Source organism: Mobula birostris, chromosome 2, assembly GCF_030028105.1.
Source record: "Mobula birostris isolate sMobBir1 chromosome 2, sMobBir1.hap1, whole genome shotgun sequence".
NCBI lineage: Eukaryota > Metazoa > Chordata > Chondrichthyes > Myliobatiformes > Myliobatidae > Mobula > Mobula birostris.
In genome coordinates this window covers 155,243,525-155,267,699 of record NC_092371.1, presented here as the reverse complement: position 1 = coordinate 155,267,699, position 24,175 = coordinate 155,243,525, and the positions used below count along the sequence as shown (strand labels likewise).

The 24,175-nt window shown below is 42.1% G+C and overlaps 1 protein-coding gene across 4 annotated transcripts in view; it reads left to right on the top strand.

The window, feature by feature from the left end:
• Positions 1–502: 502 nt before the first annotated feature.
• smap1 (small ArfGAP 1) overlaps positions 503–24,175 on the top strand; it is a 133,527-nt gene continuing 109,854 nt past the window's right edge. For 2 of the 4 annotated variants that reach the window (XM_072250417.1, XM_072250412.1), the window contains exon 1: positions 503–740. In XM_072250417.1, the coding sequence (XP_072106518.1) occupies positions 623–740 (118 nt within the window). In that variant the 5' untranslated portion in view covers positions 503–622. The remainder of the gene's footprint in view (positions 741–24,175) is intronic. The other 2 variants (XM_072250414.1, XM_072250406.1) reach the window with 1 other exon arrangement.

Below are 24,175 nucleotides of genomic sequence, written 5' to 3'. Positions count from 1 at the left end.
CATGCATGTTCCTCAACGCCCAATGTTTCAAACGTAGCTTCAAATTGAAACATCTACATTTGGGGCTGTCAACCTGAAGATCCTGTCGTTGCATATTTCTCCGCACCCGTGGAGACCAGCGTTGGCACGTCGCACTGTGCCTGTTGCTCCGGGTGCCGTTACCTGAGATCGCACCCGGTGACAGCTTCTGACGGAATTGGGCGTTACGTCACACCGTAGATGGCATGAACGCACCTGCCGGCGCAACGATATGGAAAAGCCGCATATCGGCGAATCGTCCCGGAACCCGAATCAATGGGGGCGAACTACTGATGTTCCACAAATAGTGGTATTCAATTTGCATTGTCAATCCGCATGCCACTTGATGTCATAGTGCAATTTTGGTGAATAAACATGAATAAATAAATATCTGCTTTCGGTTTCCTTCCTTGCTCAGGGTCGGAATTTTGGTGATACTATTTTCCGCGGGCGGCAGGGGCATTATTTTGCCGGCGCTATTAGGAGGTAATCCGGCGCCGTTTCCGGTCGGCGCCACCATATTGGTGGAAGAGCGGTGCGGGGGCGGTGAGTGAGACGTTTCCTGTTCGCAGATCGTTAGGCAGCCGCTCGTACTGCCATTCTCATGGCCACCCGGTCGGAGCGAGAGAAGTCGCAGAAGCAGAATGAGCAACACCAGGCCATTTTGTCCAAGCTGCTGCGGGAGGAGGACAACAAGTACTGCGCCGACTGCGAAGCCAAAGGTAACGACGGATCTGAGCTGCGCCGCTCCAGTCAGGGTGGGTCCGGTGTGGCCGCCTGTTTGCCGCAGTGACCTTTAACGGTGTGGTGCAGATGGCGAGCCGGCCACGGGCTTTGTTTCCCTCGGAAATGCAGGCCACCGATTGTGTTGGTGTGGCTTGTCCGGGTCTCCTTTCTGCCAGTAATGGGTGCTGTTTGGAGCTATGCGCTCACTTCCATTGCCACCGAGCAGTAACTTTTACTGATTGAATTGGGAAGTTATGTCATCAATGAGATGGTGCAATTTGTTTTCTTGGGTGAATTAATCAGCTTTCCTATCGTTAATGACGCAAGTTGTCTTTTAGAAATGATTTCTGTTTGCCAAGATATAACGCTTTCATCTTCTAGGTGATGCTAAAATTACGAAGGAAAATTATGTGGCATCCATTTTCGGTCAACGTGACAATCTGGATAAGTTACTTCAGATCTTTATTATTGCAATCCATTAAGAAGGGGCTGAATAATGTGTCCACCTTGAATAAGCAGCCAATTCTTGCGTTATCAAAAGTAAGATTTCCTAATGTAGCAACGATCAATCTGCTGGAGGATCTCAGCACCATCTGTTTGGGGGGGCGGGGGGGGGGAGAAGAGAACATTTGGGTTGAAACACTGCTTCACTATTTTGACTGATTCTCTAATGTTAAATTTGCCGTGTAGTTTGGTTTATTTGGAGATGGGTGATGCAGTACTGCTATCCCGGCTTTCGGGAAGTACAATGTTCGTTGGCCTGTGGCATTTGGTCGGTCTCTCTGTAATGTGGTTTTTCTCTGGGTACTCTGGTTTCTTCCCTCATCTGAAATATGTAAGTTAGTGTTTAGCTACTTAAATTGCCTATAGTGGGTCATACACCAGTCATAGCTTTGAGAGCTTAGTTTATTTGTTGAAGTGCAAGAAAATCCATAACTCCAGAGGTTGTCGTCTTAATTTAATCAGTAATGGTAAGTCATATTGCTTGTAACTTTTAATGTATATGTTTATATCTCCTCCGACCAATGTACACAATTTCTTAGTAGAGGAAAGAACAGTAGGTGCTGGAAATGTGCAATGCAAACTGAAAAGGCTGGAACACACCTCAAAGTTGCTGGTGAACGCAGCAGGCCAGGCAGCATCTCTAGGAAGAGGTACAGTCGACGTTTCAGACCGAGACCCTTTGTCAGGACTAACTGAAGGAAGATTTAGTAAGAGATTTGAAAGGGGGAGGGGGAGATCCGAAATGATAGGAGGAGACAGGAGGGGGAGGGATGGAGCTAAGAGCTGGACAGGTGATTGGCCAAAGGGATATGAGAGGATCATGGGACAGGAGGCCCCGGGAGAAGGAAAAGGGGGAGGGGGGGAAACCCAGAGGATGGGCAAGGGGTATAGTCAGAGGGACAGAGGGAGAAAAAGGAGAGTGAGAGAAAGAATGTGTGTATATAAATAACAGATGGGGTATGAGGGGGAGGTGGGATATTAGCGGTAGTTAGAGAAGTCAGTGTTCATGCCATCAGGTTGGAGGCTACCCAGACGGAATATAAGGTGTTGTTCCTCCAACCTGAGTGTGGCTTCATCTTTACAGTAGAGGAGGCCGTGAATAGACATGTCAGAATGGGAATGGGATGTGGAATTAAAATGTGTGGCCACTGGGAGATCCTGCTTTCTCTGGCGGACAGAGCGTCGGCGTTCAGCAAAACGGTCTCCCAGTCTGCGTCGGGTCTCGCCAATATATAGAAGGCCACATTGGGAGCACCCCAGCCGACTCACAGGTGAAGTATCACCTCACCTGGAAGGACTGTCTGGGGCCCTGAATGGTGGTAAGGGAGGAAGTGTAAGGGCATGTGTAGCACTTGTTCCGCTTACAAGGGTAAGTGCCAGGAGGGAGATCAGTGGGGAGGGATGGGGGGGACGAATGGACAAGGGAGTCGCGTAGGGAGCGATCCCTGCGGAAAGCAGTGGGGCGGGGGGAAGATGTGCGTAGTGGTGGGATCCCGTTGGAGGTCGCGGAAGTTACAGAGAATAATATGTTGGACCTGGAGGCTGGTGGGGTGGTAGGTGAGCACCAGGGGAGCCCTATTCCTGGTGGGGTGGCGGGAGGATGGAGTGAGAGCAGATGTACGTGAAAATGCTGGAAGTGTTTGGCAAGTGAGGCAACATCTGTAGAAGGAAATAGTTATCATTTTGAGTAAAGGCCCTTTGATAAACTGTCTTCAACTTAACACATTAATTCTGTTTACCTGCCCATAGACATTCTGCAGAATTTAGTTCAAAATTCCATCGTAATTTAGAATGACTCTTAACTTCTCTGAAGATAACATTCCCAGTTTTTCCTCATCCTCCCAAGTATTTGAGAGTATTTCAGCTGTCATTCTATGGGACCTGCACATCCTGCTTGAAGTGGCTGATATCACAATGAATGGAACTGATATCACTTGTAACTGAAATTTGGCAGCACTATCTGCTGCAAATGATGCATCGACATGAATCTGTTACTTGCACTAAGAAATGGATTCTCCCTGCTTTTGCTTTCAGAGCCTCTCAATGTTGAATGCATCTAATTGTCTTACCTTGGCATTCTCATCTCTGCAGAAGACATTCTAACTTATACAACCTCTTAAAGTGACATGAGGGGCAGAGTTATTCATGGTCAGTTTCCTCTGTCCCCTCTTCACATATGATATGCGATGACAGAATTGTATAAAATCCCAGCTAAGGCCAAGCAGTTCCAAATGTTAACTTAACTGACTTGTTTTTATTTATAAAATTGCTGTCTATGTGCTGTTTTTCCACACCGCCATCAAAAAGAGGAGTATCATTTTGAGATCTTCCCTCAAAGTGGAGAAGAATGATTGATTTCTATCCATATAATGCTTCAACATGATTCTTGTTGCAAAATTCAATTGAAGAAATTGAATCCTTTACTAGACTTAGATGTAAACTGAAAGAGACATGAAGTAGATTTCATTGCAGAAATCATAGATGTATAGACAGATCTTTATACATTATAGTTGATAGGTATATAGTTGTATAAATTAGTGAGGTTTGAGGTGCTGATTGAGTTTAAACTGAGTGACTCCTTGGCAACAGAAAGTGGTCAATATGATCTTGTGCCCAATTTGTGATTGAAAGATATTACTGATAAATTACTGCAAATTTCTCTCATTGACAAAAAAAATCCAAATATCATTTAACTGAGAAAACTAAATGAAGCAATGAAGTATAGATATAAAAGTAGCTTGTTAAGTCCAAGTGGACTTTTAAAGGCCTTAATAATTCAAATCATTCAACTGTGGACCAGTTGACCATGTTAGTAGGCCATATGATGCTTAAAATTATGTTGGATTTCTTCTGGAAATATGTTAGTCAGGATTTCTTTTTACTGTGTCGACGCCAAGGTGCAGTTTTTGAGGCTGATGTTTTCAGTCATTGTCTTGATTTACTAGATTGTTTTTTTCTGACTGTTGACATCTACAAATATTTGTTTTCTTTTATTTACTCTTAAGCTTTGAGTAACTCTGTCTTGACCAGTATGACGTGTATGGGGGTAGAAGGTACAGCGTTTCTATATGTTTTATTTCGGTTAGTTTTCGATTTGGTTCTAATTTTTAGGAGAGCATGTCATTTTCTCATGATATTAAGATTATTACACTGACATTCTGAGCTGGTTCTGGCAGAGTTCTAAAGGAAGCAATTTTTGGTGTAATAGTAGATATGCAGATGACTCAAAGGTCGGTGGAGTTCTGGTAGTGTAGAAAATGTGATATTGACAGGATGTAGAACTGGGCTGAAAAGTGGCAGATGGAGTTCAACCCAGAAAAGTGTGAAGTGTTTCCTTTGGAAGATTGAAGTTAAAGCTAGAATGCAGGGTTATTAGGATTCAAGATTCATTTATTAACGAAGAATTTATAAATTATACAACCTTGAGATTTGCTTGCTCACAGGTAGCCACAAAGCAAGAAACCAGAAAGAACCCAATTAAAAGAAAAAGGAATATAAGCCTAATGCTTGATGTGCAAGACGAAGTAGGGAAAAATACAAATCATGCAAACAATTGCGAACAACAGCATTCCAAACCAAAATTGAGTCTTCAGATCCAAACCCCAGAGTAGGCCCAAAGCCTCACTTGTCAGTTCATCATATGGCAGGCTTCATAGCCTCAGTGCCGTGGAGATGAGCATCACGGAGAGCAAGCGAAATTGGCTCTCATCCCGACTGACACTTAGCAGTGTGGGGGAGCAGACGATTTTAGGGTCCACATCCATCGATCCCTCAAAGATTCCACGCAAGTTGCTGTGGCTGTTCAGAAGGTACATGGTGTGTTGGCCTTCTTCAGTCAGGGGGTTAGGTTCAAGAGCCACAAGGTAATACAGTATTGCAGCTCAATAAAATGCTGCTTTGACCACACTTGGAATATTGTGTTCCGTTCTGGTAACGTCACTATAGGAAGGATGTGGAAGATTTGGAGAGGGTGCAGAGGAGATTTACCTGGATACTGCCAGGATTCAAGAGCATGTCTGCCTTATGAGGATAGGAAAAGCTAGAGCTTTTCTCTTCGGAGTGAAGGAGGTTGAGAGGTGACTTTGACAAAGGTGTACAAGTTGATGAGCATGGGTAGCCAGAGACTTTTCCTCAGAGTGGAAATGGCTAATATAAAAGGACATAGTTTAAAATTGATTGGAGGACAGTATGGGAGGGGCAATGTCAGAGAAGCTTTATTAAACAGTGTTCAATACATGGAACCCCCCTGCCATGAATGGTAGTACAGGGCAGATAAATTATTGGCATTTAAGAAACTCTTAGGCACGTGGCTGATAGAAAAATGGAGGGCCATGTAGAAGGGAAGGGTTAGATTGATCTCAGAGTAGGTTGAAATGTTGAAACAGCTTTGTCAGCTGAAGGGCCTGTACTGTGCTGTAATGTTATGATCTATGCAAATCTGTCTTTAAAAAATTAACTGCTTTCTGGGTTTCAGGTAGGTACCTCAGAGCACTTGAGACATCGTGAGAATGTGAAAGCTTGTGTATGAATGAAAGTTAACTGCAACATAGAATTGTTGCAACACACATCAAAGTTGCTGGTGAACGCAGCAGGCCAGGCAGAGTTCTTCCTTCAGTTAGTCCTGACGAAGGGTCTGGGCCCGAAATGTCGACTGTACCTCTTCCTAGAGATGCTGCCTGGCCTGCTGCGTTCACCAGCAACTTTGTGTGTTGCTTGAATTTCCAACATCTGCAGAATTCCTCGTGTTTACATAAAATTGTTGTTTTGTGGCAGCAGTACAATGCAAAACATAAATGTTGCTAAGTTACAAACATAAATAGTGTAAAAGAATTGAATTGACTTTACTTCTTATATCCTTCACATACATGAGTAAAAATCTTTACATTACCTCTCTGTCTAAATGTGCAATCATAGTAATTCATAATAAATGGCACAGTGTGATACAGAAATACACTCAAATCAGTGTGAGTTAATCATTCTGATGGCCTGGTGGAAGAAGCTGTCCCAGAGCCTGTTGATCCTGGCTTTTATGTTATGGTACCTTTTCCCAGATGGTAACAGCTGGAATAGATTGTGGTTAGGGTGTCTTGGGTCCCCAATGATCCTTCGGGCCATTTTCCCACATCTGTCTTTGTAAATGTCCTGAATCATGGGAAGTTCACAACTACAGATGCGGTGGGCTGTCCGCACCACTCTCTGCAGAGTCCTGTGATTAAGGGAGGTTCAGTTCCCACACTAGGCAGTGATGCAGCTAGTCAGGATGCTCTCAGTTGTGCTCCTGTAGAAAGTTCTTAGGATTTGGGGGCCCATACCCAAACTTCAACCGTCTGAGGTGAAAGAGGCGCTGTTGTTCCTTTTTCACCACACAGCTGGTGTGTACAGACCATGTGGGGTCCTTGGTGATGTGGATGCTGAAGAACTTAAAGCTGTTTACCCTCTCAATCCCAGATCTATTGATGTCAATGGGATAGCCTGTCTCCATTCTTCCTGTAAGCCACAACCAGCTCCTTTGTTTTTGTGACATTGAGGGACAAGTTGTTTTCTTTACACCACTGTGTCAGAGAGCTGACTTCCCTGTAGGCCACCTACTGTTTGAGATTAGGCCAATCAATATCGTATTGTCGGCAAATTTAATTAGCATATTAGAGCTGTGGATGGTGACACAGTCATGAGTATACAGGGAGTAAAGGAGGGGACTTAGTACACAGCCCTGAGGTGCTCCTGTGTTGAGAGTCAGAGGGGTGGAGGTGAGGGAGTCCACTGTTACTGCCTGCCAGTGATCTGACAGGAAGTCCAGAATCCAGTTGCACAAGGCAGGATGAATAGTGAGGTAGTGTTCGTGGACTGTTCAGGAATCTGGTGGAGGGGAAGATGTTCTTAAAATGTTGGGTGGGAGTCTTTAAGGTCCTGAACCACCTCGCTGATAGTAATAAAATTGCATAGGGCATGCACCAGATGATAGTCTTTAATGATGGATGCTATTTTGCTGAGGCACTCACTCTTGAAGATATCCTCAATAGCAGGGAGGATTATTCCCGTGTTGTAACTGTCTGCAACCTTCTGCAGCTTCTTGTGTTCCTGTGCATCGGAGGCTTCATACCAAGCTGTGATGCAACCACTCGGAGTGCCCTACATCTGTAGATGTTTGCAAGGGACTTCAGTGACATACCAAACCTCATCAAAGTTATAAAGTAGGGCCACTGGTGTGCTTTCTTTGTGATTGCCTCAAAGTGTTAGGCCCAAGATAGACCCTCTGAGATGTTGAAACCCAGGCTCTTGAAGCTGGTCATCTTTTCCACTGCTGACCCCTCAATAAGGACTGTTATGTGTTCTTCCCTCTTCCCCTTCTCAAAGTCCACACTCCATTCCCTGGTCTTGATGACATTGAGTGTGATGTCCTTGTGGAAACACTATTCAACCAGCTGATCTAACTCAATCCTGTGTGCATTCTCATCATCATTTGAGATTTTGCCAACAGTGGTGTTATCAGCAAATTTGTAAATGGCATTTGAGCTGTGCCTAGTCACATAGTCATGAGTGTAGAGCGTAAAGTAGTGGGCTAAGCACGCATCCATGAGGTGGACTTGTGATTATCATTGAGCAGATGTTATCATCAGTCAGCACTGACTCAATTCTCCCAATAAGGAGGATAATGATCTAATTGAAGAGGGAGGTCCAGAAGCCCAAGTCTTGAAGCTTGTTGATTGGTACTGAGGGGATGGTGGTATTGAATGCAAAGCTGTAATCAATAAACAGTAGCGTGATGTATGTTTTTCCGTTGTTTATGTGCTCCTAAGCTGGGTGGAGTGCAGTTGAGCTCACGTCTACTGTAGACCTGTTATGGCAGTAGGCAAATTGCAGCATGTGCAGGACCTTGCTCAGACAGGATTTAATTCTAGCCATGACCAACCTGTTAATGCACTTCATCACAGTAGATGTGAGTGTTACTGGGTCATTGAGGAGGCTCACCCTGCTCTTCATGGGCACTGGTATGATTGATGCCCTTTGAGCTAGGTAAGAGCCTCTGACTACAGCAGTGAGAGGTTGAAGATGTTCTTGAACACTCCAGCCAGTTGATTGACACATATTTTTGGTACCTTGCCAGGTATACCATCAGGGCCTGTCACCTCATGAGGGTTTACTCTCTTGAAGGATGTTCTAATCTTGGCTTCCGAGACAGAGATCATGGGGTTGCCAGATTCTGTAGAGATTCTGTCTTTGAAAGTACGCATGAAAGACATTGAAGCTCATCAGAAGTGAAGCATCACTGCCATTTATGCTCTTGGGTCTTGCCTTGTAGGAAATGATGGCATGCCAGCACTGCTACATATGTCATGCATCCAGTTGTGTCTCTAACTTCATACAGAACTTGCTTTTTCACTCCAGTGATTGCCTTCTATAGATCATACCAGGCCTTGTAGGGTTCTGAATTGCCATTCTTCAATGCCATCACTCTAGCTTCAGCAGATGATGAATCCCTTGGTTCATCTAGGGCTTCAGGGGTTTGGTGAGACTCAATACTTTCTCAAAAGTGCACATTCATCCACATGTCGTGATGAAGTCAGTGGGAGCTGTGGCACACTCATTCAGATCTGGAGTTGAAGATAGTTTGAAAATTTTAGTAACTCTTATTTCCAGAAATCAGCAAGTGTTGCTCATGAGGTTCTTATTTTTTGTGTTTTTAATTTTCAAGTGAAGACTTTTCCAATATTCAATTCTGTTTATTTTGTCTTGATAACAGTGCTAAACACCAAGCTTATTTAATGTAATTTAGTGGAGTAGGTACTTCTATGTTCAGGCTCCAAAAGTATATTGGCAATGTCATACTACTTTCTGATTCTTCGCAAATTTGGAGCTAGCGTGACTACTTATCCTAGTCCTGCAACTGTTAAGATTTGCCCTATTGCTCTAATAAGAGACTAATTCATATTGTGATTGGTGTCACTAATGCACTAGAGGAAGTTTTGAGAAATAATTGTAAGCTGTAAGCTTTGAGACTACACTGCAGTTTGCTTTTCCTCCTGTATCTGTTGGGATCTGCTGTAGATGGAACACAATTGACAAAATGTGAATTTCAGGAGCAAGAAATAGTTTTTTTTTAAATGGTGGAAGACTGGAAATGTTCAAGTGAGCATTGGTATTCTTGCACAAGTCATTGAATGTGAACTAGGAAAGAATAAGGCTTTTTATTTGCAGAAGGATTTGATTTACTGCAATTATGTAGGTCCTTGGTAAGACTATACCTGATATAACATGCAGTTTTGGTCTCTTTGCCTGAAAAATATTATGCTTGCTGTGATGGAGTACAGCAATGACTCAATGAGTACAAGATTGATTCCTTGTTTGGGTATATCTTTAGTATGAGGAACTATTTGAATAAATTTGTGTTGTTATTCTGACTTTTTGTGAAATGAGAGGCAATCATACTGATGCAGGCACAATTTTTTAAGTTGAACTGTCATTTAACTACATGAATACCGCCAATTGAAACAGCATGACTCTGGTGCCAAGATGCAAAACACGGTACCAGCTGTCTCACATACAGGATAGGGCACATGTATTGCATATAAGATATCAGTAAAATAGTCACATCAAAAAAAATATAGTCCCAATATCCTGAGTCCAAGAATGTTGCAGCAATCTGCAATGGGAAACGATACGGCTTGTCTTCTGCCGAGTGAATACTGGGAGCAGTACCGACTCCAACACCCTGGCTTGAGGCCTAGACCTCTCTACAACTGAGGACGAGTTCCCTCGGTGTCCGCCAATAAATGAGTGAATTGGACTTGCATTATTGCACATTAACAATGTCTAACAGGGCTTGGGATCACAAGAAAAGTGACCAAGACGCTGTTAGACTTGCATCACCTTTTGCGCACTGACTCCTCTGGTGCCTCTCTGGCACAGGTAATGGCATGATCTGCACCTTCGGTTTCTCCACCAACAAGCAACTCGCTGGTAGGGTAGACCTGCACTACTTCAAGTTCTTAATGTCCAGCGGGGTTTTACAATTGTATAAAATATTTTTTAAAAAGACATTAACACCTTTGGTTGGCCCCATAGAATCCAGTACAATCAAATGTGCCACCATCTTACTGGAAGTCTTGGAGGGTTTGACAAGGTGGGTATTTTCTTTAGCTTAGGAGGCTGCAATCAGAATCTTTTTTTTAGTAAAAGGGGTAGGCCATTTAACTCTGAAGTTAACAGATTTCTTCTCTTACAATTTGGAATTCTTTACCCTAGAAGGTTGTTGTATTCAAAACGGATATTGATTTCCTAGATATTAAAGGAATCGAAGAACTTATTAAACAAACTAAGTGAGCTATTTGGCCCGTCAAACCTGCCCTGTCATTCAATATGGCAGGAAAGTGTTGATCATTGTAATTCAGTATGTTTTTCCCACTACTTTCTCCCTTTAAGCCTTGCTTTATGTGTAGCCCTTGTATGCAGGTCCTCCTTGAGAATGTTTTAATTTTATGTGAAAGAGAATTCTAAAAGTTCAAAACTGCAGGAAAAAAAATTCTTCTCAGTTTTAAATGGTTTACCCCTCATCCTCCTCCTCTCTCTCTCTCTCTCTCCCCCCACCACCCCAATGGTGCTGGACACTCTGGGTATCAGGAATGTCCTTCCCACAATTATCTGTCCAGCCCAGTTAGAATTTTTGGGTTTCTCTGCAACCCTTTTTTTTATCTTTCTTCTCTACAAATATATATCAATTAAGTTTGAGAAGAGGCCGAGTCAGTCGTGCCGTCCCTTAAATCAATCAAATAAATTCACTCCATAGCAAGTACATTTGTCTTTGACTATTGAGAGGCCTATACAATGCTGAAGACATGTATGCCTGCCCTTCTACTTGAATTTACTCCCTGTTTGGCCCAGCATAGGGTGTCTGTTTTCGGATCTTCAAAATACATAATCATGGAAAATCTGGTAGATCCTTAATGCATAACAATGGAGTTTCAGTGTGGGAAAATGGGCCCTTCAGCCTGTCTCGTTCATGCTAGGTAAGATGCCTATTTGCCTTACTTATCTGCTACATCTCCGTGCTTGCTTTAAATGACTAGTGTACAAACACACCTACATCCTGTTGTGCCACCCTTTCCAGTCTAATGCTATTCAAATATTCTATATTGCTATTATTGCCATTGAAATGTATGACCACATCTACTCATTATAGTACAACTGCCATGTATTTGTCTTTTAACCAGTTCAAATCAACTTGGATTTTCTCTGCATCTCTAAGGCTTATCTTCACTAGATCTTTAAACTTGGTATTATATTTAATTCCCTTATATCAAAATTATGTATTGCAAATAGCTAATTTCTCTGGTACTGTAATAGGCACAGTCCGTCATTTGATTAAAAAAACCCATTTGTTTGACCCTTTTTTTCTGCTAGCCACTATCTAAATCAGCCTTAACCTTCAATCCCAATCCACTTCTGTGGAATGGGCCTTCAGCCTAACTCATCCATACCAGCTAAAATGCCTATCAACATTAGTGCCACTTTCCTATATCTTGTACATCTTACTTGCCTGTCCATGTACCTTTCCAAATGCTTTTTAAATGGTGTGTTTGTATCTGCTTTCAGTACCTACTCTGGCAGCTTGTTCCACATGCCACTTGAATGTCCTTTAAATCAGCGGTCCCCAACCACCGGGCCGCAAAACATGCGCTACCGGGCCGCGAGGAAACGATATGATTTGACGATATGAGTCAGCTGCACCTTTCTTCATTCCCTGTCACACGCTGTTGAACTTGAATGCACTTGAGGTCATTACCCATCCGTCATCCATGTCAGCATGGGAAGGAGATCAACTCCTCGAGCTTGCAAATGACGGCGGGCTGAAAAGTATGACATCACATCTCTGCCGGCATTCTGGATCAAAGTCAAGGCTGAATATCCTGAGATAGCCACGAAAGCACTGAAAATGTTGCTTCCATTTCCAACATATCTCTGCAATGAATGCAACGAAAACTAAATTGCGGAATAGACTGGACATAAGGAACCCCCTTCGAGTATCGCTGTCTCCCATCACCCCTCGATGGGACCATCTTGTGGCAGGAAAACAAGCCCAGGGCTCTCACTGATTCAGTGACATCGGTGTCTTGCAATGATTTTATATGTTCATACGGTGAAAATATGTGCTGTGTGTTTAATATCCAAACGTTACTTAAAATGTTATGATGCTATTGACTGATAAGTGACTTACATAACCATATAACAACTACAGCATGGAAACCGGCCGTCTGTGCCCTTGTAGTCCGTGCCGAACGCTACTCTCACCTAGTCCCACTGACCTGCACTCAGCCCATAACCCTCCATTCCTTTCCTGTCCATAACCTATCCAATTTTTCTTTAAATAATAATATCGAACCTGCCTCTACCACTTCCACTGGAAGTTTGTTCAACACTTACTTCAAGCTCCCCTGTCCTCCCCTGATAATTGACTTATCACTGTATTCATGCGAGGAAAATATGCACTGTGTGTTTAATATTGAATTTGTTAGATAAACCCTTTTAGAAACAAAATTGAGCATATTAGCCACTTATCACTGATTCCGGTCGTGATTAACCCCCCCCCCCCCCCCCCCGGAACAGAATTGCCAAAAACAATTTGTAGAAAAATATCGGCATGTACACGCATGCGCACTGGTGCCCGCACAAGGCTTCATGATCATTGTAGTCTTTCTCGGGGTAAACACAACGTATTTGACTGCTACTCTTGTCCGTTGGCAACCCTACGCCCCCCCGCCCACCCCCCCCCCCCCACCCCCGGGTCAACTGGTCCGCAAGAATATTGTCAATATTAAACCAGTCCGCAGTGAAAAAAGGTTGGGAACCCCTGCTTAAATATTTTTTCACCTCGCCTTAAATAATGCCCTCTAGTTTTAAACTCGCCAATCTGGGTAAAAATTGTGACATCTATTCTGAAGATTGCGTAAACCTCTATAAGTTTGCCCCTTAGCTCCTTTGCTCCAATTGGCACATTCCTCTTTGTAATTAAATCTGTTCATTCCAGGCAATATTGCGAATCTCTTCTGTGCTCTTTCTAGCACGACTGCATCTAATCTGTAGTGCGATGACTGGAATGGCACACAATATTCCCACGTGGCAGATGTTTTTGCACGTTCATTAAACTATACCACTTATGTTTCGTTTGCCATTTGAAACCTCGTTTACATGAACTGCATTAAACGCATTTCAAGGGATTAGATTTCTACTGGAATTGCTTGAGAGGAAGTGTAATATAAAATGTTAGCGTATGTATCCACAAAGGAAAAGCTGCCTGAATGGGGCCAAGAGCAATGAGTCTGTACTTTATTGTATGTGGTAAACAAAAGGTTGTGTCTTTGGTTTTGTTGCTGTGTGTTCTGGTGTTTAGCATGAGTCTGTGCATTATTCAGCTCTCAACCAACAACTGCTGTTACAATGTTAACTACTTATTGTGTTTTAGGATGGCCCAGTTTATTTCAAAAAGTTTACTTTTGAATGTTTGAAGTTTGTGTTAAATATAACAACAGGCAGTGTTATGAATTGGAATAGACAAAAGGTACAGAAGCTAGCCACTCGTTAAGTGCAAGCATTTGTCTTTGGCCTTTTATTCTGCAGCATAAATATTTTCCATTTAATGCAAATTTACAGGTGACTTCAGGTAGAAGTAACTCTGTCCTGTCTTTGGAGTCAGTGAAATATTGGGTTTTAGCATTTGTAATACATTGTAATGTGAAACAATCTTGACTTTCCAGTAGTTGTGTAATCACCAATATAAATAACTTCTCTCTATTGTTTCTTCTGTTTATTGCCTGCGAGTAAAATGATTTTGGATTTTTGAGCACTCCCAGCTCCTAACTAATGAGATTGTGAATTTAATTTAGAGAACATGTAGGAAAATAGAAGAATAAATGATGGTGAGTAATTTCTTGCCATAGTAGGAACATTGACAGATTTGCCACATTACGCTGAACAGTTTTGCAGTTAGCCTTGTTATTTCAGTTACATTACAATTACAGTGAAAATCCAGTGACTTGTTGCAGTGGTATTGTCCAAAGCACGTATGTTGTGGTTTGAATTGTTGATTGCAATTTAACCCTCTACGTAAAGTTGTAGCAATGTAGAGTAATTTCCCTCTTTTTATTGTCATTGTTTTTGTAATCTTTGCAATGATGTCATTAGTTAACAGTAACGTAAAGTGCTGCTTATAGATTTTGCAACCTTGCAATTTATAGATTCGTTTGAAAGACATAGCATGAAAACAGGCCGTTTGGCCCACCCGGTCCATGCTGACCACGACACTTCCAACCCACACCATTTGCTCACATTAGGCCCATATCTTTTTTCATCTCGCCCTGTCTATGCTTTCAGGTCTTGGTTCCCCAACACTACGGGCGGAGAAGAATATGTATTTACCATATCAATGCCTTTCATCATCTTGCACCTCTATATGGTCATCTCTCATTTTCTGCGTAATATTGAACAAAGTCCTGATCTACTCTACCTCTCCATTACTGCATGTAGGGTTTGACTTAAAACTATTGTTCCCTCCAAAGTGCATGGACATAGTGGTCTATAATTTCCTGGGCTATCTCTGCTTCCTTTCTTGAATGAGGGAACAACATCTGCAATCCTCCAATCCTCCAGAACATCTCCCGTCCCCATTAATGATTCAGAGATCATCGCCAGAGGCTCAGCAATCTCCTCCCTTGCCTCCCACAGTAGCCTGGGGTACATCTATTCCGGTCCTGGTGACTTATCCAACTTGTTGCTTTCCAAAAGTTCTAGCACATCCTCCTGCGTAATATCTATATACTCAAGCTTTTCAGTCCACTATAAGTCATCCCTACACAATCGCCAAGATTCTTTTCTGAAGTGAATACTGATTAAGTACCTCTGCTATCTCCTGTAGTTCCATACACACTTTTCCACTGTCACACTTGATTGGTCCTATTCTCTCAGTCTTATCATCTTGCTCTTCACATAGTTGTAGAATGCCTTGGGGTTTTCTTTAATCCATTCCACCAAGGCCCTCTCATGGCCCCTTCTGACTCACCTAATTTTATTCTTAAGCTCTGAGAACATGAGTTGAAGAGTCTCTGAAAGTGAGTCCATATGTTGTGGGAACAGTTCAGTGATAGGGCAAGTGAATTTGGGTGAAGTTATGAGCTTGAGCTTAAGAGCTTGATGCTTTGAGGGGTAATAACTATTCTTGACCTGGTGGTGTGAGTCCTGAGGCACCTATACCTTCTCCATGATTGCATCAGCGAGAAGAGAACATGTCCGAGGTGGTGGGGGCCCCTTATGATGGATGCTGCTTTCCTGTGAACACTGTGTTTTTGTGCTCAGTGGTGGGGAGGGCATTTCTTGGAATAGATTGAGCCAAATTCAGAACTTTTTGTAGGATGTGGATTTTCTAATTAAAGGCATTGGTGTTTCCATACCAGGCTGTAATGCAGCTAGTCAATATATTCTCCACTACACATCTATAAAAGTGGATCAAAGTTTTAGATATCATGATGAATCTTTGCAAACTCTTAAGGAAGTAGAGGTGCTGCTGTACGTACTTCATAATTCGATGTGTGCTGGGCCCAGGCCAGGTCCTCTGAAATGATAACACAGAGGAATTTAATGTTGCCCATCCTCTCCACCTCTGATTTCCCCCATTCAGGACTGGATCATGGACCTCTGATGTCCTCCTCTTCAAGTCAACCAGCTTCTTGTTCTTGCTGACCTTGTTTATTGTTGTGGCACCACTCAGCCAGATTTTCAGTCTCCCTCCTTTATGCTAATTCATCACCACCATTGATTCAGCCTACAGCAATGGTGGTGTCAGTTTATGTAAATACTAGACAACGGGGTGACCTGTTGGGGCACCCTTTGAGAGAAGGGTAGTGCAGTCTGATGTGACCAGAACGAACATTAAATTTTCCTGAATGTTATTACTATCTCTTTGATTTGGAAATTAAAGAAGAAAAACTCAGTTTATTAAAGAAGAAAGACGCATAGCAAGACAAATATGGGACCAGAATGAACATTAAATATCCATGAAGTAAATTTGAAGGAATCGGGCTTGCTGGGTTGGGTCTGGAATTAAATGTCCGATGTAATGATGGATTTAGCCTTGAATAATCACAGAAGGATTCCATTGATTCCTAGTTGGAATGACTTCTTTGGCACCAAAGGATGTCATTTTGAAGAGGCAATTGTATTGTCTGGTGTTCTTCCTGAACTCGTTTGCAATAGGTTCATCATTGCTGTAGAAATTGAGGAGTTCATTAGGTAGAGGCTGCAAATTGCCTATCCTGACCTTTCCCTTCATACAGCAGAAATGTGCAGTTTCTCCAGTGAATAGGAAGGAACGACAGTGAGGGCATACCCTGGTCATCAAACCAACATCAGCAGAAATGTGACGGCATGCGCGTCGTGCATTTTGCCTTGCTCTTTCTCTGTCAAGGTATTGTCGTTGAAAGCAGCCATTGTCGTCTTCAGCAAGTCTCGTAATAATTACTCTGTGCCGCATATTCTCGAGTTGATCTTTCCTTTTCTCTTCTGTCTCTTTCTCTCTCCTCCTTCTCTGCCTGTTTTTGTCATACTGGAGACACGCAGCCCTTTCATCCTTCGTCTCTTCATCTGTTCTACCATTTGTTCTTTCTCTCTGATCCTGGAGTTGTGTGGCCCCAGCCTGATTGGATTCTTGTTCTCTCCTCCGTCTGTGCCTATTGTTGTCATTTTGGAGATGTGCATGTCTGTCCTCCTCTGTCTCGTCTTCTCTCATCTTTTTTGTCCTGACTCTTTGATCCTGGAGTCGTGCGGCTCTGGCCTCATTCGATTGTTGTTCTCTCCCTCTCCTTGCCGCTTCCCGACGACGTTTGGCGTCATCTTTTGACCATAATATCCCCCTTCTCTTTCCACGTGGCGTAATTAGGCTGTCCATATATTTTTACCCTAATGCTTGAAAGACGATAGGAAGCAGTAACACTAAATCCTCCAAGCTGCTGAGGCTGGCTGTGCGCATGCGTCATGGTGTGGCGTTGCAGTCTTCATGGAAGGTGGAGCTGGCTCTGTGAGCATCCTGAGACGCTGCTGAGGCTGGCCGTGAGCATGCGTCGTGGTGTGGCGTCGTGGTCTCCATGGAAGGTGGAGCTGGCTCTGTGAGCATTGTGAGATGCTGCTGAGGTTGGCCGTGCACATGCGTCGGGCTGTGGCGTCTCGATTTCCATGATGGCCGATCGGGTCTCGGGTGAAAGGCAGCTTGTTGATATTTGGCGAATGAGCAACTTTATACGAATATATAACCCTGAACTTTGCCTGCATTCTGTAAGTTAGCGCATTTTAATTCGATTTAGCCAAAAAAAGTGCTGCTGTAATGCACCGTTTGCGCTAATTGGAGGTCACCGACAGAGCATGAGAGTTTTAGTAGTATATAGATGGCACTGGAGCTGTGCTTAGCCTCATAGTTGTAAGTATGAAGTGAGTAGAGCAGGAGGCTAAGCACACAAGGACTTGCTGATAGTTCTTCCATGTTTTGACATTAAAGCGAGCATAGAAGGCTTTGAGATCATCTGGAAGTGAAGCCCTATTTTCATTGCTTGATTTCACTTTATGAGAAGTGATAGCATTCAAGTGCTGCTACAGCTGTCAATCATCCTTCATTAATTCAAGTTTAATTGGAATTGCCACTTTGCCTGTGATATGGCTTTCTGGAGATTGTGCCGGGACCTCTTGTAACTTCCTTGGTCATCAGACTTGAATGCCTCTGATCTGGCCCTCATGGTTCATCCAAGGCTACTGGTTGGGGAAGACTGAATGACTTTGTGGGGAAACATTTGACTGAGTCTTTTTATAAAGTCTGTGACAGCTATGGTGTGTGTATGGTTGCTGGGTGGAGCGACTCAGTGGGCCAGGAGGGCCTGTTCCACACTGTTTCTCAAAATAAATAAAAATGTGTTGCTACGATTGCATGTGGATAGGGAGAATTCACACTGCGATATGGGTAGTAGATATTCTGTCACTGAGATGAAGCAGTTGAAGAGACTCATGTAATAACTTTAACTGGAGACTTGTTGGATTTGTCTTTGTTCTTGAAGATGGTTACAATTAGTCTCTGATTTCTCCTTTCCCAGATGTGGGGAATGAATTTGTGCTGAAGCACCCCAAACATCCTGACCTCCTGCACTTCCCCAAACTATTCTTTTGTGATAGTTGGATGCAATACCAATTTTTGACAGTAGAGACCTGTTAAAGACTGACTCAAAGTCCCATCTGTGTTTACCTGAATGAGGATGAAACGACATATAACAATTTCAGAGAAACAAGATGAATTACCTCCACCCCCCCCCCCCGAGTTCAATTTATTTAACATATACAGCCAAATAAAACAGCATTCCTCCGGATTAAGTTGCACAATGCATACATTGCAGTCACGCACTCACAAAATATGGTGCATTCAAGACACATGTTTTAACAAGTAAACAGCATAATGTTACCTGTACTTGATATGTGATGAGACCTTTGTGGTGGCAGGGAGTTCAGTAGTCTTATGGCCTGGGGCAAGAAGTTGTTTCCCATCCTAATAGTTCTTGTTTTAATGCTACAATACCTTCTACCTGATGGTAGAGGGTCAGAGATTGTTGGCCAGATGTGAGGGATCATTGACAATGCTAAGGGCGCTGCGTACATAGCGCCCCTAATAAGTATCTTGGGTGGATGAAAGAAAGACCCCAATGATCCTGTAGCAGCCCTCGCAATCCTGCCCTAATAATGCATCTTCAAAGACATGTATCCTACTATCTGGAAGAAATTCATTATTTACATAAGAATTAATAGATAATTTGGAAGGCAGATTGTTAAATCTGGATTGAGGTCCTGGCATTCTATTCAAAGAATTTGCTGTGATTGGAAATTGTGTTCCATATATGAAGAGATCCTCTCTTGAAAGAGGTAGTATACTGGTATTTTCCCCTGCGTGTTCCCAATCTGTGAATGGTGAGGAAGCTGAGTCCTTGGGGAAAAGTACATGCCCTTTTCTGGTTCTGACTGCAGAATGAGATACAGGAGGAACACGAGGATATAATTGAAGTTTTATTGGGATTTAGCATGTATCAAACTGTGACCACCATGCAATCACATAACTGATTTCATCTGTCAATTAACACACACAAAATGCTGGTGGAATGCAGCAGGCTGGGCAGCATCTATAGGAAGAAGTACAGTTGATGTTTCGGGTCGAGACCCTTCGTCAGGACTAACGGAAAAAAGAGATAGTAAGAGATTTGAAAGTGGGAGGGGAAGACCTGAAATGATAGGAGAAGACAGGAGGGGGAGGAATGAAGCTAAGAGCTGGGAAGTTGATTAGCAAAAGGGATACAAGGCTGGAGAAGGGGGAGTATCATGGGACGGAAGGCCTAGGAAGAAAGAAAGGGGAGGGGAGCACCAGAGGAAGATGGAGAACAGGCAAGGAATTATTGTGAGAGGGAAAGAGAGAAGAAAAAAAATTTAATAAAATAAAAATTAGGGATGGAGTAAGAAGGGGAGGAGGGGCATTAACGGAAGTTAGAGAAGTCAGTGTTCATGCCATCAGGTTGGAGGCTACCCAGACGGAATATAAAGTGTTGTTCCTCCGACTTGAGTGTGGCTTTATCTCGACAGTAGAGGAGGCCATATTGGAATGGGAATGGGACATGGAATTAAAATTTGTGGCCACTGGGAGATCCTGCTTCCTCTAGCGGACAGTGCGTAGGTGTTCAGCGAAGTGGTCTCCCAGTCTGCATCGGGTCTCACCAATATATGGAAGGCCACACCGGGAGCACCGGACACAGTATATCACTGCAGCAGACTCACAGGTGAAGTATCGCCTCACCTGGAAGGACTGCCTAGGGCCCTAAATGGTGGTGAGAGAGGAAGCGTAAGGGCAGGTGTAGCACTTGTTCTGCTTACAAGGATAAGTGTCAATTTCTGATTCTTAGTCTATTTTATTAATAAAATAATATTTAGCCAGGTTATGATGCTTTGCATTAATATATTTCTTGTAACTTCAATTAGATCTGGCTGTTAATAAATTCAATTGCTGTGATACTGTCTGTAAATTTTGAAAATGACTGCAAGAACTTCCTTCAGCTTTTCTTGCACAGTATATTATCCTAAACAACAGCCATTCAATATTGTTTAGTGTAGGAAAATTGCAATCTCAAATGTTCATTTCACATACAACAAAAGAAATCCAAGGTTTTTCCTGGTTAACAAACTTCAAAATTTTTGTATTACTGTACCATAGGGTAGAGCCAGAGTTAAATACATTATGAACGTGTAAAATGAAATACTTGGTGGTGGTGCACAGAATGAAAATTCAATACAGCTATGGCTTTTGCACAATAACTGACCTCTTGAATTCCTTCCTAGACCAAAACAATGCTCCTTCTCCTAGCCTATTGGAGCAGTGTATAACCTAGAATATTGAGTACTGACTCCTTGTCACCCTGCTGTACTGAAAATATTGATTGTTTTCCCAAGAAGCAGAAGAATTTTAAGTTTCAGACTTCAGATTATCTTGTATAAGATGACCAAAGTTCAGTGTAGATGAGTAATTTCACTTACAAAGAGATGATATATACAAGCGTGTGTTCCAAAAACTAATGTCTTGCATAGTTCCAGATCTGCAACTGATAACAGTAGAAATAAAGACAGAAGTGCAAGGAGGGGTGCAGAATAGAAAATCTTTACAGCTGATGACAGTAAACTGAGAGGAAACCTTTTTACTTATTTAGAGATACAGCGCAGAACACACCCTTCCAGCCCAATGAGCCGCACAGCCCATCTATTTATCACTAGCCAAACACAGGAAAATTTATAATGACCAATTAACCTACTAATATCTTTGGACTGTGGGAAGATATTGGAGCACCCGGAGGAAACCCATGCACTCACGGGAGACCATGCAAACTCTGCAGGCAGTGAATTGAACTTTGAACTCTGGAATGTCCTGAGCTGTGATTGCACTATGCTATTGTGGTGCCCAGTTCAACTTTATTTGATCATTAAGTTGTTTTGAACTTATTTAGTCAATGTGCTCTAGGAATAGTATAAGCCAATGTTTAGGATAAAGGTATATAAGATGGCTTTTCAGAGTATTGAGATAAGGGAAGGCCTGAACAGATTAGATATGGCAAAGTTATTTCCCATGGTAGGTGAGCCCAGGACAAGGGGGCACGACTTCAGGAGTGAAGGATGTCCATTTAGAACAGAGATGCGGAGAAATTACTATAGTCAGAGGGTGGTAAATCTATGGAATTTGTTGCCACGAGTGGCTGTGGAGGCCATGTCATTGGGTGCACTTAAGGCAGAGATAGATAGGTTCTTGATTAGCCAGGGCATCAAAGGGTATGGGAAAAAGGCAGGGGAATGGGGATGACTGGAAGAATTGGATCAGCCCATGATTGAATGATGGAGCAGACTCGGGCTGAATGGCCTACTTCTGTTCTGCTCCTATATCTTATGGTCTTATTTTGTTAGATTGAATTAAGGGTGATGGAGGTTTTTTTCTGCATGCCTCAATTTAAACTGTTATTACTACAGAGAAGCAGATTTGAGATCTAGGATTATGGGAATAGGGGATTTCTGTTTTGCCACTGACATTAACTGGGATCACTTTGGTGTGAAAGAGGTAGAGTTTTTAAAATGCATCCAGAGGACCTTTTATTGAGCTGATACATAATCCTACAGTAGAAGGACAATAGTGAAACTAAGAACAAGTATTTGAAGTTTTTTTTTTTGGAGGGCATTTTGGAAATTTTGTGTGTATATTTGTAGGTAGATTTACATCCAACAGTTAGTTGATTAGAATAAATGGAATTCTGGGCCAATGTTTGTTTCTATAAGGTTAAGAACAATTCTCAAAGAATCGTAGATATGAAAGGCATAAAGAACTGGGTAAAGGGCAGGGGACGAAATGTATGACAGATTTAGATACCTGAAAATGGGAAAGATCCTCCAGAAACAGTGTAGAGGATTACTTTAAATAATTGGCAAAGAAGGGGCACAAAATACCACTGGCAGACAAAATTAAATAGAATTCTAAAGCACTTTTTATGTAAACTAACTGCTCGGGATGTACTGTGGAGAGCATTCTGACTGGCTCATCACCGTCTGGTATGGTGGAGGGGGGTGACTAATTCACAGGATCGAAGTATTTGCAGAAAGTTGTAAAATGAATCAGCTCCATCATGGGTACTACTTTCTGTGATATCTAAATGGTGCTTCAGGAAGGTCGCGTCCATCATGAAGGACTCCAACCACCCAGGATATGCCCTCTTCTCATTGTTACTGTCAGGAAGGAGGTACAGAAACTTTGAAGGCACGCTCTCAGCAATTCAAGAACCACTTCTTCCCCTCTGCCATCCAGTACTAAATGGACACTGAAGCCATGAACACTACCTCACTATTTATTTATTTCTGTTTTTTTGCACTACTTATTGTAACTTAGTGATTTAATATGCATATACTGTGTATACACATAGGGGGGAAAAAACTGAATTATGGTCATCATGTATGGCATTGTATTGCTGCTGCAAAGTTAACAAATTTTCACAACATCGGTGATATTAAATCTGATTCCATATCCCACATTGCTTGGGTTATTATGCTGGCAATCATTGCAATTATTTCCCTGCAATTGGATTTTATAACATACTTTATAAATTAATTAAATCTGACATAATTATTCCATGAACAATATAGGGGATGGTGTTTAAAATTATGTATTAAGTAGTTAACAATAAAAACATTCTGAAAATGTATATTAAAATATATATTCAAGTATTTACTCTCAATGGCATACAGTAATTTTTGAAGTGGTAATCCTGTATCATATTGGTGGATCCAAATTCCTGAGTAGTATTGGAGCACCTTTTAGTTCAAGGTGATGGCATGCCAGGTCGTGACAAAGTTTTTAAAAACTCAACAAGATAATGTCCTGTTCAGTGTATCATGATGTCAATAAACTTGTAATATAAGCATTGTCTAGGAAGCTTCAAAAGAATGGTAGGTGTCTGGAATGGTCTCCCACAGGTGATGATTGATGCTGATACTTAGGAGCATTTAAGCAATTCTTAGATGCATGGGTGGGGAAAAATGGAGAGTTGTGAGCTATGTGGAAGGTAAGGGATAGATTGATCGTGAAATATATTAAAATGTCACAACTTGATAGGCTGAAGGGCCTATACTGTTCTATGTTCTAAGAAGATTAATGGCTTGCAATTAGTTTTTGTGCTAAAATTGCTCTTTTATGCAACCATTGGTAATTCAAATAGTGTTGAGTATTATATTTGGGGGAAACTTCTATTAGATCTCAAAGTTGATGTGATAATTCAATCAACATTTTCATTGAAATTACCCCATTTGGTCTTTATTCTTGGTGATTGAAGCAATAGATTGTCATTCATCCCCGACAAGTTTACACATCTTTTAGATTTTTTTCCTTCACTGTTCCCAAATGTTAAATGCTGGTGACTGTACATTTTTTAAATCAAATTTTAAAGGGACACTAAGAACTACTTGCAGTCCTGTTTCCCGTTGCCTCCACCCACCCAGCCTGCTTAAGCAATGCTTAATAATGCCGTAACCAGGGCAATTATGATTTGTCTTTGAACTTTAGTCAGATGTAGATTTGTAAGGATGGTTAATCCCCTTCCAGTAGAAACATCCTTATTACTTTGTCTAGTTGTTATTACACAGGCTAAGGTATTTCGGTAGCATCCCATTAAACTTCATTCTTTCTCTCAAATATAATCTTACTGATATAAATTTCAGCTGGTCTTGTCCAGAATTTCAGTGCAGAAATTTTCAGTTTCATTCTGGTTTCAATAGACCAGTGACAGTCCACCTAAACATTTGTTGCCTCAAATTTGAAGAAAAAAAATCTAATCAATTTTCAGTT